At 44.7% G+C, this 15001-nt stretch overlaps 1 protein-coding gene across 4 annotated transcripts in view; it reads left to right on the top strand.

Moving 5' to 3' along the window:
- Positions 1-15001, top strand: part of SCAMP1 (secretory carrier membrane protein 1) — a 153287-nt gene that overhangs the window by 64399 nt on the left and 73887 nt on the right. For 2 of the 4 annotated variants that reach the window (XM_033929462.1, XM_033929444.1), the window contains exon 2: positions 7915-7992. In XM_033929462.1, coding sequence (XP_033785353.1) covers positions 7915-7992 — 78 coding nt within the window. Of the gene's footprint in view, positions 1-6750; positions 6844-7175; positions 7298-7914; positions 7993-15001 lie in introns of those variants that run through there. The other 2 variants (XM_033929437.1, XM_033929453.1) reach the window with 2 other exon arrangements.

Genomic DNA, 15001 nt, shown 5'->3' on the forward strand with positions numbered 1-15001 from the left:
ATTTCTTAAGTATTATACAAGATTGTACTCCTCTGATACAGAGTATGGGAATAGTGACAAAATAGCAGAATTTTTACAATCAATTTTGGGACTGAAGCTTCTGAATCATATGAAAGAATCACTTGATACACCCACCCATTTCTCTGTCTGAACTCCGCACATCTTTGAAGTCTCTCAAAGTGGGATCAGCTCCAGGTAGTGATGGATTTATGGTGGATTTTTTAAAGACCTTTGAAAATACATTACTTCCTCATCTTTTTCAATTATATAGAGAACAAATGGAAAAGAGGAATATAATTGGAACCATGTCAGAGGCACTCACTATCGTGCTCCCTAAACCTAACAAAGATCCTTTATTGGTAGCTAATTACAGGCCGATCTCATCAATAAATGTTGATGGTAAATTGCTAATGAAACTGTTAGCATTGAGACTAGTAAGGGCACTCCCTTATATTATTGGAATGCATCAAACAGGTTTTGTTGCTGGGAGATACTCTAGTAATAACACCAGGTTGACATTTCATATGTTAAATCTGCAAATTCTTTAGATTTTCCAGCCTTTTCTGTATTGCTTTATGCAAAGAAAGCTTTTGATCAAGTTGAATGGTCCTTTATGTATAAGGTAATGGATTAGTTTGGGATAGAGCCTGGATTTGTTACATGATTCAAACTCTTTATAGTCATCCTGCGGCTAGACTTTATATTAATAATATAATCACAGAAAGGTTTCCTCTGGAAAGGGGAGTTTGTCAAGGTTGTCCTCTGTCTCCTCTGCTTTTTGATATAGTTTTGGAACCTTTATTGTTAGCAATTCAACAAGCAGAGGAGATACAGAGTATTCCTTATGGTGGACAAACTTATAAGGTCTCAGCTTACGCAGATGCTATTTTGCTGCATTTAATTAATCCAGAATCCACAATTCCATCTTAGTTGAACTTGATTGATAATTTTGGTAAATTTTCTGGATATAAAATTAACTGGAGTAAATCTGAGGTCCTTCCTTTAAACGTTCATTGTATAAAGGGTTTATTCGATCCATTCTTGTTTCTGTGGAAAGAAGATGGAATAAAATATTTGGGTATAATCATTCAAAAAACTTTGGAAAAAACTATTTTGGTTAATGAGAAATATCAGCAGCAGTGGGAGATCAATTGCTTTTACACCTAAGCAGCAACGGGACCAACCCACCAAAAACCCACAGTCCCGGTTCTGCAAAAATATGAGCTCCACCCTCCCTGCAGTTCGCTAGGAAAATCAACTGCTTTTACACCTAAGCAGCAGCAGGACCAGCCACCACTACCAAGAGCCCTTTGCCCCGATCCAGCCAGGCATGTGAGCTCCTCCCTCTGCAGTCCATTGGAGAGATCAATCTACCTGCTTTTAAATATCAGCAACTGTGGGAAATCAACTGCTTTTACACCTCAGCAGCAGCGGAACTATCCGCAACTACCAAGAGCACACAGACCCGATCCAACCAAGAGTGTGAGCTCCACCTCCCCCTGCAGTCCACTAGGAAGATCAACTGTTTTTTACACCTAAGCAGCAACAGGATCAGCCACCACTACCGAGAGCCCTTTGCCCTGATCCAGCCAAACAAGTAAGCTCTTCCCCCAGCATTCCGTTGGAAAAATCAATATGCTTGCTTTTAAATATTATCAGAAGTAGGAGATCAACTGCTTTTACACCTAAGCAGCAACGAGACCAGCCACAACCACCGAGAGCACACAGACCCGTTCCTACCAAGAGTGTGAACTCTTCCCCCCATGCAATCCGCTAAGAAGATCGACTGTCGGCTCCGGGCGGCTTTCCCGCAGAGGAGAGTATCCTGCATTCACCGTGGGCCTCATCTGGGGCAGCCTCCTTGGAGCGGCTGGGGCACGGGCAGTGTGTCTGGGAGGGAATGCATGGATGGGAGAACATCGCAGGGGAGGAGACATAGGCATCCTGGGACTGTCTGCCAAGTCTCTTCCCTGAAGAAGCCCTTTCTGGAAACGTCAATCGCTCCTCCTAAACTTACTTGCTCCACTTCATCACTGACGCTGAAACCGTGGATTGAAGACAAAGTTTTATTTTATTTTTCTTTCCAGCTTATGATTTATCTTTAATCTTATCTATTGTTTTGCCTTTTGTCTTTGTTTTGTTCTATTTCTATCATTTAAATTTCTCCAGAATTCTACTGTTCAACGGCTCCCCCTTCTGCTTCTATTCCTTTCTCTCTTCTCTTCTACCTTCCAAAGTATTTAGATCAATGCTGTCTTGTTAAAATGTTTATTTTATTTTTATTTTTCCTCTAACTCTACTTTTCACTTCTCTATTACCCTCCAGGTACTTTAGTTAGATTGTGAGCCTTCGGGACAGTAAGGGAATTTTTCAAGTACCTTTCTTATTTCTAATCTTAATGTATATTTTCTGTAAACCGCTTAGAACCTAACGGATGTAGTGGTATATAAGAAATAAATTACATTACATTAGTGGTAAAAGTTAAAGAAATGTGTGAAAAATGGAACCCATTATATTTATCTTGGTGAGGGAGAGTTCAGACTGTCAAAATGATGATCGCGCCTGTACTTTGTAATCAAATCAGCATGATCCCAATTTATTTTAAGGTATCCTTTTACAAAGAAATAAATAGAATTCTTACAGGGTTCACTCGAATATCTGTGGTATCCTTGCAAAGGCCTCGGAGCATGGGGGAGATTAATTTTCCAAATTTTTATAGATACCATCATCTTGCGTCAAGGGATGTATTGGATTCTCCCAGAACTTCTGGAAAATTCACCTGATTGGCTTGCTCTTGAGAAACATTTGATGGCTCCGCTTCATCTTAAGTATTTACTGAGTATTTGACTTCTAAGATTATATAAAAACAATAAGATTTTTCAAGAAAACTTTGAAGTTCTTAGATGCTTTGTTACCGAACCCTACTATGAAAACAACATATCAATCTCTGTGGTTAAATTTAAAAAATAATGGTAGGGAATTTCAAAATTCTATGGAAGCAATGGTTGCAAGCAGAATTCATTCGTTAAATGATAAGTTTGCCTCCTTGCTTCATTTGCAACAATCGTATAATCTTTCAAAGACTCAATCTTTTAAATTGCTTCATTTGAGGCAAGCTATTCAAAAGTGGATTCCAGCATAGCGTACTCTGGTAAGTCAAGGCAGCTTTCCCTTCATATGTTTTCAAGTAGATTTTCAGGGGCATCAAGCTTCTAAATGGTATAAAATAATATCTGAATATCTATACAAAAAACCCAAAACAAGTCTCTATGATATTTGATACAGCATAAGATCTCTATAGTACAATGGCTTAGAATATGGATTCGTCAATTTAATTGCACAAGGTCCGCTGCTATGAGACAGACTTTGTATTTTCTATTATATAGAATTTCTGGACCCCAGTGAGATTGCAAAAATTAGACAATATGCAATCCAATAAATGTTGGCATTGTAAGTTAGAGCCGGGTACTTTAGATCATATGCTGTTCAATTGTCCATTAATTCAGATCTTCTGGAAAAGTATATGGAGTACAATTACTTTAATTCTTGGAGTCAATGTTCCTTTTATCATATGGGACTGTTTCATTCGGTACATCATTCCTGCCTGATAATCCGCTTGATGACCACAAAGATAGGCTTTTTCTTATTATGTCTGGGGTGGGGTTTCAGTTGATTATGAGAAATTGGAGGATTGGGACCGTTTAAATCTACCTTTCTGGTGGGAGACACTTTGCTTATATTATAGATAAGAAAGAGTGTTGGCAGAACAAAAAGGTGAGTCCCTGAAATTTAAACGAATTTGGAGTCCGTTAGACTCGTTCATTAAAAGCCATTAACTTTCGATACTCAGTGATTTAAACTGTATCAATTCCTATTGAGTTTATTGTCTTTATGCACATCTAAAGGTGGGAGGGGTAGGGTTTTGGCATGATTATAATATAAGTTATAAATGTATCTGTAATTATAATAATTATTGCAATTGAATTTGTTTTTGTTGTACATGTAATGAGCAATATTTAATTTGAAGAGGGGGAGGGACAGGGAGGGGTTGTTTATTGATATTTCTGCAAAGTACATAAGTGATTTCAAGAATGTTATTGTTTGATAATCTGTTACACTTTTTGTAAAATGTTGATATAAAATCAATAAAAAAAGACTTACCGTATTTGCCGGCGTATAAGACGACTTTTCAGTACCTTAAAATCCTCCCCAAAGTCGGGGGGTCGTCTTATACGCCGGGTACTGTTTACATGCCCTTACTTTACATTAGAGAGCTGCACGGGGACGCCCCTAGGGTCGCGGGGATCCCGTGGGGACGCCCCCTAGGGTCGCGGGGATCCCATGGGGACGCCTCCGAGGGTCGCGGGGCTCCTGCGGGGCTGGATGTACTCAGTCTTCTGGATGTACGCGGCTCTTCTTCCTACCTTCTCTGCTTGCAGCACAGAGCCGAACGGAAGTCTTCCCGACGTCAGCGCTGACGTCGGAGGGGAGGGAGGGCTTAAACAAAGCTTAAACAAAGCCCTCCCTCCCTCCGACGTCAGCGCTGACGTCGGGAAGACTTCCGTTCGGCTCTGTGCTGCAGGCAGGGCAGATAAGGAGAAGGAGAGTAGCCTCGCGGTTCGAGTGGCTACCAAGGGAGAGGGGCGGCCCGCCCCACCCCGGTTGCAGCACAGCCGGCCAGGTTCCCTTACTTTTGTGGCACTTCCCCGACCAACCGATAACAGCCCGGGTCCGACAATCCTCCCTACCCTGTAGCCGCGAATCTAAATTACCTTCTTACAGCAGCTGTAAGAAGGTAATTTAGATTCGCGGTTAAGGGCAGGGAGGTTTGTTGGACCGGGGCTGTTGTCGGTCGGTCGGGGAAGTGCCACAAAAGTAAGGGGACCTGGCCGGCTGTGCTGCACCCGGGGCGGTAGAGAAGAAGGGGGGGAGAAGGACGCTGAAAGGCCATGGTGAAGACAGGAGGGGGGGGAAGGACTCTGAAAGCACTTGAAGACAGAGGAGGGAGAAGGACGCTGAAAGCACATGGGGGAATACAAAGGGGTGGAGAAGGACGCTGAAAGGCCATGGGAAGGGCGGGGGGGGGAAGGACTCTGAAAGCACTTGTGGAAGACAGAGGGGGGAGAAGGATGCTGAAAGCACATGGGGAAGACAAAGGGGTGGAGAAGGACGCTGAAAGGCCATGGGGAAGACAGAGAGGGAGAAGGACGCTGAAAGGACATGGGGAAGATGGGGGGGAGAAGGACACAAAGGAAATGAGGAAGAGAGAGTAGGGAGAAGACGCTGGCAGGGAAGAAGACAGATGCCAGACTATGGGGGGGAGCGGAGAGAAGAAGATGGGTGCCAGACCAATTTGGAAGGGGGAAGAAAGGGAGAGGCACAGTAACAGAGCAAATGGAAGATGCAGAAGGAAGAGAGATAGTGGATGGAAGGAATTGAATGAGAACATGAGAAAAGCAGAAACCAGGCAACAAAGGTAGGAAAAGAATTCTATTTCTTTTTTTTTTTTTTTGCTTCAGGATAAAGTAGTATATTAGTTGTGTTGATAAAAATTTATAAACATTAGAGGCTCTGGTAGAAACCCGTTTACAAAGTATGTATTCTTCCAAATTAATATTTTCAAATTAATAAAGTCTTTTTGCTTATTTGTAAATGGGTTTCTACCAGAGCCTTTAATTCAGTAGCATAATTAAATGAAATAACTATTTCTGAAGTTTATAGGGACGGGCGGGGACGGAGGGGATTCCTCGCGGGGACGGGTGGGGACGGAGGGGATTCCTCGCGGGGACGGGTGGGGACGGGTGGGACTTTGGCAGGGACGGGTGGGATTTCTGTCCCCGCGCAACTCTCTACTTTACATGCCCTAACATCTCCTTCCTTACCTCCTTACGGTGCTTACGGTACTAGTAAACCTGCCGGGACATCAGCGGGGCCATGGCGGGACATCAGTGTGACAAGGGTGCCAGCTCCTTCATCCTGCGCAGCGGGAAGCAGCGGTGCTCTGGCCCCACCCCTTTTCTCTTTACTACGTCTCTCGCACATGCGGCCGTGTGTGGAGTCTAGCCCTTAAGGAAGTTGCGGGGGCGAACAGGAGGCTTTTGAAGGCTTTTAAAGGGAAACTGTCATGCCAGCAAACTTGCTAGGGACTTGCCCGGCACTTGCTCTCTCCCTCTATGTGTTATCTTCCTTCTATCATTGACAGTTTCAGTTTGGTTAACAGTTTAGAAAACAAATAGCATGGCAGCTCCCATGGGTTTATTGTTCTATTCAGCTTTAGTGAATTAATTAAAATTGTTGAAATAAATTCTGATGTTCTTTTAAGTTTTATTTGTTGTGCAGAAGGTGTGCGGGAGAAGGGGTAGTCTTATATGGCGAGTATATAACAAACTCTATATTTTAACTGTAAAAGTTGGGGGGTCGTCTTATACGCCGGCAAATACGGTAATTGTGATTCAGGAAACTTCATTGGTATAGTATTATGTTTAAAAGGCATCAGATTCTTATATATCTGAAAATAACAATAAAGTGTTAATGTTTACAACCTGTTTGGCTGTGTTTTCTGAGACCTCTTGCATTGCCACCACCCATTCTATAACAGGCAGAAAAGATACAAACTCAAAATTTTAGTGCAATAAACTGTTCTTGTCAAAAAAAAACCCCCAAAAACATTAAAACTTATTTGTATTTTTAACATGAACTTTTCAATTATTCCTAGTGGCAGCAGGAAAAACACAGCATGTGGCAGGAGATGTGGCCACACATACCATGACATTACACTCCTTCCTGAGTTGTCTAGGCAGCAAACTGTGCTGCTTAGGCTCTCACTCCAGTGGCTGTGTCAGGGTTTGTATTAGTAATTTTTTTTGTGTCTTTCATGCTTGGCTCCAGTCAGTTCTTACTATATGCTTAAAGACAAGTACACTATTTTTAATCCATTTATTTATTTGTATATTTGACATCAATTGGACCCCTAAGGAAGGTGTGTTCGCCAAAACATGGACCGGTTGGACTATTGCATATGTGTTTTTATGGTTTTATTGTGAAAGAACGTATAATAAATCATTTTCAGAACATCAGCATCCTCAGTTTTTTGTTTTTATCATTGGATTGATTCTACTGTAGATTTTTGGGTCTTCTTTTCTCTTTTGTCAGGGTTTATGTAACCACAACTTGTGCCACTGGGCTGTGTTTTCTGCTGCTGCTGATCTTATCATCTCCGAGTCACTGCTCTGTTTGCACCAGCCACATGACACACTTCCTGGGACCTCATGACATACTAATGTGTTATGAGACACAGGTTAGGTATTTTTATTGGAGATTAGAAATTTTTTTTCACTAAATTTATATTTGGTATAGAGCTGAGGAAAGACATGAAGAGAGACCGACTAATTTTAAGATGGCTACTTAGGATACACATCTGAGTGATGAGTGTGACATGGAGTCAAAAGTACATAGTGGAAACATTTGTTAGGATGTTTTGTATCTCATTTCCGCTATCTTTATTTTCTTATCTAATATTTGCTAATTTTGCTTGTCTTGGTACTTTAGTTAGATTGTGAGCCTTCGGGACAGTAAGGGAATTTCAAAGTACCCATTTCTTATTCAATTTTAACATCTCTTCTCTTTGTTTCTTCCCCTCTTTTCAAATACTCTTGTAATTCTTTCTCCTCTCTCCTCCTATATTTAAGATTTGTAAACCGTGCCGAGCTCCACTTTTGTGGAGATGATGCGGTATATAAACTTAAGGCTTAAATTAAATTAAATTAAATTAAATTTTCTGCTGTTAACAAGGTACTGTGGATCATGACAAGTATATGATGCATTTCTTTTGACATGAGCAGCCCACTAGATAGAATCTGTGTTTTCTGTCTTGCTATTTACATTCTTTTTTTTTTTTTTTTTTTTGCTTTGTAGGATCCATCAGTAACACAAGTGACAAGAAATGTTCCATCAGGGCTGGAAGAATATAATCCTTTCTCAGATTCAAGAGCGGTAAATTTATTTTATTTGTTGTGAATAAAATTAGCCTTCAAATGTGTTTTCTGTTAAGTCTCCTCTGGATTCCATATGCTAGGTGTTCAATCCTAACCTGCAGTCTGGGTATTGCAGAATTCACATGTTTTCTGAGCGCATGCTGCACTCCCCCTAGTGAGAGAATCAGTAAATTACCTTAGTTTTTCAATTCTGCAAGCAGTCCAAGCAGAAGTCTTTTGCTGTTGCTCTGTTTCTTATTTTTTCACTTAAAGTTTTTCTCAGTGACTTCAGTGCCTTGGCAGTCTGAGCAGAAGTCTTTTGCTGTTGCTCTGTTTCTTATTTTTTCACTTAAAGTTTTTCTCAGTGACTTCAGTGCCTTAAGACCCATCCCCAGTGGTCTGCTGTCGGAGAGAAGGACTCAGTCCTGTGCAGCCGGACTGCAGCTTCACAGAGAAACTTTGGTGGATCTGTGGAGCCAGTCTCCTGGGTCTGCCACCCTCTTTCAGTGTCCGGGATCCTTTCCCATCGAAGTCTGCTGGCTAGTGCTGCCTAATTCATGATTCGAATCGATTCACCGATTCACTTCGGGTGAATCGATTTGAATTTTTCATATTTTTAAAAAAATCGGCCTGGCCGATTCGGTGACTGACCCTCCTCTCCATGCCTTCAGATTGCAATAGGGCTTTTGTCCTTTCGCTGTCACTGGGTTTTTTTTATTACATTTTTTTTAAACGTACCTTCCCGCTGCTATTTAGGCCTCTGCCTAGACCCGGAACAGACTCTCGTTCATCACCACCGGCCCGGAGTAACCGAAACAGGTGATTTCTGTGCTGCACCCTGCAGCCATTTGTTCCGACGTCACCATGGCCTCTCGCTCCGGCCCCTGCTGTGGCTCAGATGTGGTGAAGATTATCACTCTCATGCTCTGTCCTGCTAAGAGCCCAGGATGCGTCAGGATGAAACGCCACCGTAATTTCAGTAACAGTTCAGCGCTGCCTCCTTTACTAAACTGCGCTAGCGGTTTTTAGCAGTGGGAGCCGCGCTGAATGCCCCACGCTGTTCCCGACGCTCATAGGAAATGTATGAGCGTCGGGAGTAATGCAGAGCATTCAGCGCGGTTCCCAGTGCTAACTGATAGTGCAGTTTAATAAAAGGAGAAAGAATTTGCTGCTTTTTCTTCCTGTGCTAAACACAGGAGCAAGTCAAAACCCTCAGCAAATGAACAAAAGAGACCCACAGAGGTATTCCGGAAAGACACAAGTGCCATGAAAATTTCAGATTATCAGCAAGAATGGAAGAAGGGTGTTCAAGTCCCAGTGAATCCAGATATAATCCTGCAACTTTCTCTCCGGGTGATTGCTGAAAAAGTTAAGGAAGTACTGTATTCTCGACCCAGAAAGTACATTCATTGCTCCAGTCCAGAGCCTGCAGAATATGGCTACATTAACATTTTGGAAAGGGCAGAGAACACATGTCGGTAAGTCTTCGATCAGTGATCTCAAACTCAAACCCTTTGCAGGGCCGCATTTTGGATTTGTAGGTACTTCGAGGGCCGCAGAAAAAATAGTTAATGTCTTATTAAAGAAATGACAATTTTGCATGAGGTAAAACTCCTTATAGTTTATAAATCTTCCCCCTCCCCCGAAGGCCTGCATGTTCCTCACTTCTTTGCAGCGTCCTCCAGCTTCCCCCCTGGCCTTCCAGTCTTAGTTTCAGCTAATTACCACAGCCTGCAGAGAGGTGCTGTTTCCTTGCAGACTGCCATCGGCCTCCGCAACACGTTCTCTCTGCCGCAGTCCCGCCCCTCCTCTGACGTCGGGGACGGGATCGCGGCAGAGGGAACATGCTGCTGAGGACCACGGCAGCCTGCAAGGATCATTACAGCACCGGCGATCCTCTCTGCAGGCTGCGGTAATTATCTGAAGGTAAGACTGGGAGGCCAGGGGGAAGCCAGAGGACGCCGCAAAGAGTGGGCAGCACTAGTAGAGGCTGCGGGCCGCAAAATAGTACCTGGCAGGCCGCATGTGGCCCCCAGGCCACGGATTTGAGACCACTGTCTTAGATGATATGGATATGTTTGGATTACAATAATTCAATGATGAGCTTGTAAAAATGGGATGTGGGGCAGTGGGTGAAAATATGATGAAGACCATTGAAGTGCTGGAGCGGCAGTGCTATGAGACTATGAACCATGCTATAGAGACTGAGAAAGGGCTAGGTATAGAGTATGATGAAGATGTGATCTGTGACTTAAGGAAGGAACCAACATGATTTGAATAATGACCAAACAACAAAAGGAAGAAAAAATAATTTTATTTTCTGTTTTGTGATTACAATATGTCAGATTTGAAACGTGTATCCTGCCAGAGCTGATGTTAGTCTGCAAACGTGAGTTAGGATTTAACAGAGAGAGAAAAGTCTTTTTTGTTTGTTTATTTTGTTTACATCATTGCGCCAGTGTGTGTAGGAGAGGGTAAAGGGGGTGAAGAGGCTATAAAACAAACCCACCAGGATGTTTGAAAAAAACACTCAATTGGGCAGGAAAATCGAATCGAAAAATCGATTCAATAGGCTGAATCGAATCAAAAATTTTTTTTCCTGAATTGAGCAGCACTACTACTGGCCGGTGACTCCGTCACAGGTTTCTAGTGCAAGTTGTGTGCGTCTGGACAGAAACCAGAATGCAGTGCTAAAAAAAGCGGTGTGTACAGCCCAAAGTGAGTGCTTTTTCCACCAGAAATATCGGTGTTTGTATAAAAGGAGGCATAGCCCCTGACGAAACTAGGGGTGAAACGGTTGGGCATAAAGATAAGTGCCTTTCCTTCACAGCACTTTATGCACTTTACAATTTTTATAAAATTAATTTACACAGAAGAATTTTTTTGCATATGTCACTTGCTAAGACCAATGATGAGAACACCACCCCAGTAAAGGCACGAGTAGAGTTAAAAAGTAGTGCCTTGGGTGTTTGAGGTCTAGCAAAAAAAACACTTGATATAGGTTTTGTCCTCACTATTTTGCACTGGCTTCCAATGCCATGATATCCAGATGGATCCATAGGGCCATTTCATAGTAACATAGCAATATAGTAAATGACGGCAGATAAAGACCCAAGTGGTCCATCCAGTCTGCCCATAAATTAATTTAGTTTAAATGGTCCTTTTTCATAGATATTTCTGGGCCAGAAACCCAGAGCCCTGCCCAGTAGTGTACTTAGGTTCCATCTATTGGAGTCTCCATCAAAGCTCACTCCAGTCCATCTTTTTTTTTTTTTGGTTTAAAATGTTTTTATTATGAAGGAGCATACCGACAAACAATCAAGCAATGGAAATACAACCGAACAATAATCAGGTACAAGGTACCAGTTACAAAGTACAATGTGAGAAAAAACGGTACACAATGCAAAGGCCTAAAGGCCAGGAAGGAAGGAAGGATAGAGGAGAGAAGAGCTGGACCATCCAGGCACACAAAATGAACAACAAGCCCCCCCCTCGAAACTTCCCAATATCAGCCAGTACCCGCAACACCCAGAACCCACAAAGCAACCATGAAGAAGAACCCGTCTGGCCGCATACCTCCTCTTTTTTTTTTAGAGAAGAAGCCCCCCCCCACCCACCCCCCAAACCAGCCCAAAACCACCCTACTGCCCCCCCCCCCCAGCGACAGGAGAATGGAGGAAGAAAGAAATAAAGGTAGAAAGAAAGGACAGAAAGAAGAATGAAGAATGAAAAGACAATAAGGAAACGACAGAAATGGGAGAAGAAAGTAACGAGAAGAGAAAGGAAAAGAAAAGAAAAGGGAACAGCCTCAAATGGGAGCAGCAAGCGCAGTAAGCTCAGCAAGAGCCCGCTCCCAGATAGACTGATACAACAGAGTCTGCCCCCCCGGCTGTCCCCGTACACCCCTCAACTCCCAATGGGCCACCTCTCTCAAGGCCCGATGCCACCCCACTAATACCGGTGGTTCCACATCAATCCATTTGCTAAGGACCCCCCGCTTGGCGACCAAGAGAGCAACATAGACAAATCGCCACTGAGCAGCAGTGAAACCCTGATCCAAGAACTCCACCTCATGGCCCAAAACCAAAATCCGATAAGACCATTGGACTGGCACCCCCAAGATCCGAACAAGAAAGTCCAGGACCCCATTCCAGAAAACACTCAGGGACGGACATTCAATGATCATGTGCAATAGTGTCCCCGACGCACGCGCACATTTCGTGCAATCCGCCGAATCCCACAGACCCGCCTGCAGACCTCGAAGCCGAGTAAAAAAGGTACGATGAAGCAATTTGAACTGAAGTTCCTGGAGCTGTACACTACGGGCCCCCGAGGTAACATTGGAGAAACATGCTTGAAGCTCCCCCGACGTGACCTCCTCCCCCAAGTCTCCAGACCATCGAGCAGCCAGGGCAGGCAACAAAGTATTTGCCCTCTCCGCCCTTGCCGTCCGATACCAAAAGGATAAGGAATTGAGAGCCGGAGGAAGGGACAAGAAAATCAGATCCACCCGTAGAAAAGAGCCCCCCCCAGGAGTACGACGATGGCTAGCCATGTAAAAATGCCTCAACTGGAGGTAAGCGAAAAAAGGGCATACGCGGCAGGTCCCACTGAATACGTAGGGTGTCAAAGGAGGGAAAAACAAAAGGATCAGAGCTCAGCGCAGACACATGACCCAGGCAGAAACAGGAGCCGAATCGCGTCTCCACTCCCGCTGGGGGTCCCACCCCCGGGGGAAAGTCAGGATTGTGACTGATCAGTTGAAGAGCCCAGTTGCCCTGTCCCCGACCAATCCGATGTCTCCACCACCGCAGAGCCCTACAAAGGGGAAGGAACCAGACCGAAGCAAGACCCAATCGAGGGAGCCTCCACCGGGGGCAAGTCAAACAAGCAAAAGCTCTATGGGGTGTCGTCCAAGAATCGAACAGCCCCCCAGGGGCAAAACGAGGAACATCCGTAAAAAGCTCATGGACCCATCTCATCAGGGCAGCGACATTGTACAAGCGTAGATCTGGTAAAGCCAGCCCCCCCCCCCCTCCCTACTCATAGTAAGCTTCGGCCAACTAATTCTTGCCCTCCGATTGTGCCAAATAAAGGAACCAATAGTAGATCGATAGAAACGTTCATCCACCGCCTTAATCCAGATAGGGATCATCTGCAAAGGATAGAGAAGTTTGGGGAGCAGCACCATCTTCACCAAAGCAATTCTGCCGCACAAAGAAAGAGGCAGCTCGCCCCATCGCACACAAGAGTCTTGCAATGTTTTCAGTCGATCAGAGATGTTCCGGCGATACACAGTGGACCAGTCTGCTCCAAGGAGAATACCCAGGTATTTGAGTTCCCCCGCAGCCCAACGGAATGGAAACCCAGGATCAGATCGCGAGGCACACGGGGAGGAAACTGGTAGGGCCTCTGACTTACTAAAATTGATGCAAAGTCCCGAAAATGCCCCAAACTGCCCAATAAGGGCGGTCAGACAGGGAATCGATTCCCGCGCCCTACTCACAAAGAGCAGCATATCATCCGCAAAAAGAGAGATCTTACACTCTTCAGCGCCCACCCAGATGCCCGAAATATCTGAACAAGTCCTGATCTTTTGGGCCAGAGGCTCCAGAGATAGGATAAACAAAAGCGGAGACAGTGGGCAGCCCTGCCGCGTACCCCTATACAACGAGAAGGACTGCGTACGACACTTATTGATAAGCAACTGGGCCGTAGGAGACGTATAGAGATAAGTAATCCATTGATGGAAGGGCCCAGAGATACCGAATTGCTGCACAACCCAGAAAAGATAGGGCCAAGTCACTTTATCAAAGGCCTTCTCCGCGTCCAAGCTAGCCAAGAGATCATCTCCTGTGCGAGTCCTACCCTCCCCAAGGGCCACCATCGCCCGCAAGATATTGGCAGAGGCAAATCGGCCCGGGACAAAGCCAACCTGATCAGCATGAACTAAGTGAGGAATCACTTGAGCCAATCGGCGCGCCAGAATTGCTGTAAGGAGTTTCATGTCCTGGTTCAAAAGGGATATCGGCCGGTATGAACCCACCAGCTCCGGATCCTTTCCAGGCTTCGGTAGGACCACCACATGGGCATGACTCTGAGCAGGGAGAACCCGTCCCGTGCTCTGCATATCAGCGTACATGGCCGCCAATGCCGGTCCCACTTTATATTTCAGAATCTTATAGAATTCTGGCCCCATACCATCCGGTCCAGGAGCCTTCGCGAGTTTCAACGCCCCCACCGCAGTGGTAATCTCATCACACGAAATAGGGGCATTCAGCAGGCTTAACTGCTGGTCCGATACTCGGGGTAACACAAGGTCCCGAAAAAAAGTGTCACGCGCCTCCAGATCATAAGGGCCCGGTCCGTATAGATCCTGGTAAAAACGAACAAATTGATCTTGAATCTCAGCCTCCCCTGTGTAAACTGTGTTAACGCTCGCCCGTATGCGAGAGATACGAGTAGCCTTATGAAATGGGCGCACCAGATTGGCCAATAATTTGCCCGCCTTATTGCCCCATTGATACAACCGAAACTTGTAGACGTCAATATGAGACATGGCTCTCTCAGTAAAAATAACATCAATTTGTTTACGCAGGCTCAGATATTCCGCCCTACAGGCCTCCGAAGGTGCGGCATGCAAGGCACTCCTACACAGACGTAATTGACGAGTGAGAGATACCAAAACTGCGTCGCGTTTCCGACGTTGTGCCACCGTATAGGCGATAATTCGCCCCGAAGAAAAGCCTTAGCAGCTTCCCAGAAAATGGTATCAGATACCTCTCCCCCACCATTAGTTTGACAGTAAAAATCCCATTCCGTTTCAAGATATGCATGAAATGTTTTATCTAAATAAAGCGAAGGGTTCAAGCGCCATATACGATCATGGACAGGACCCTGCCAGTGCAAGGTAAGGGAGACTGCCGCGTGGTCGCTGAAGGGAACATCGAGGATATGAGTACGCACCACCCTACCAATGGCCTGTGACGGCATCAAGATGTAATCCAACCGGGAGTGGGTATGATGCA

The sequence above is a fragment of the Geotrypetes seraphini genome, chromosome 1 (assembly GCF_902459505.1).
Source record: "Geotrypetes seraphini chromosome 1, aGeoSer1.1, whole genome shotgun sequence".
NCBI classification, from domain to species: Eukaryota; Metazoa; Chordata; class Amphibia; order Gymnophiona; family Dermophiidae; genus Geotrypetes; species Geotrypetes seraphini.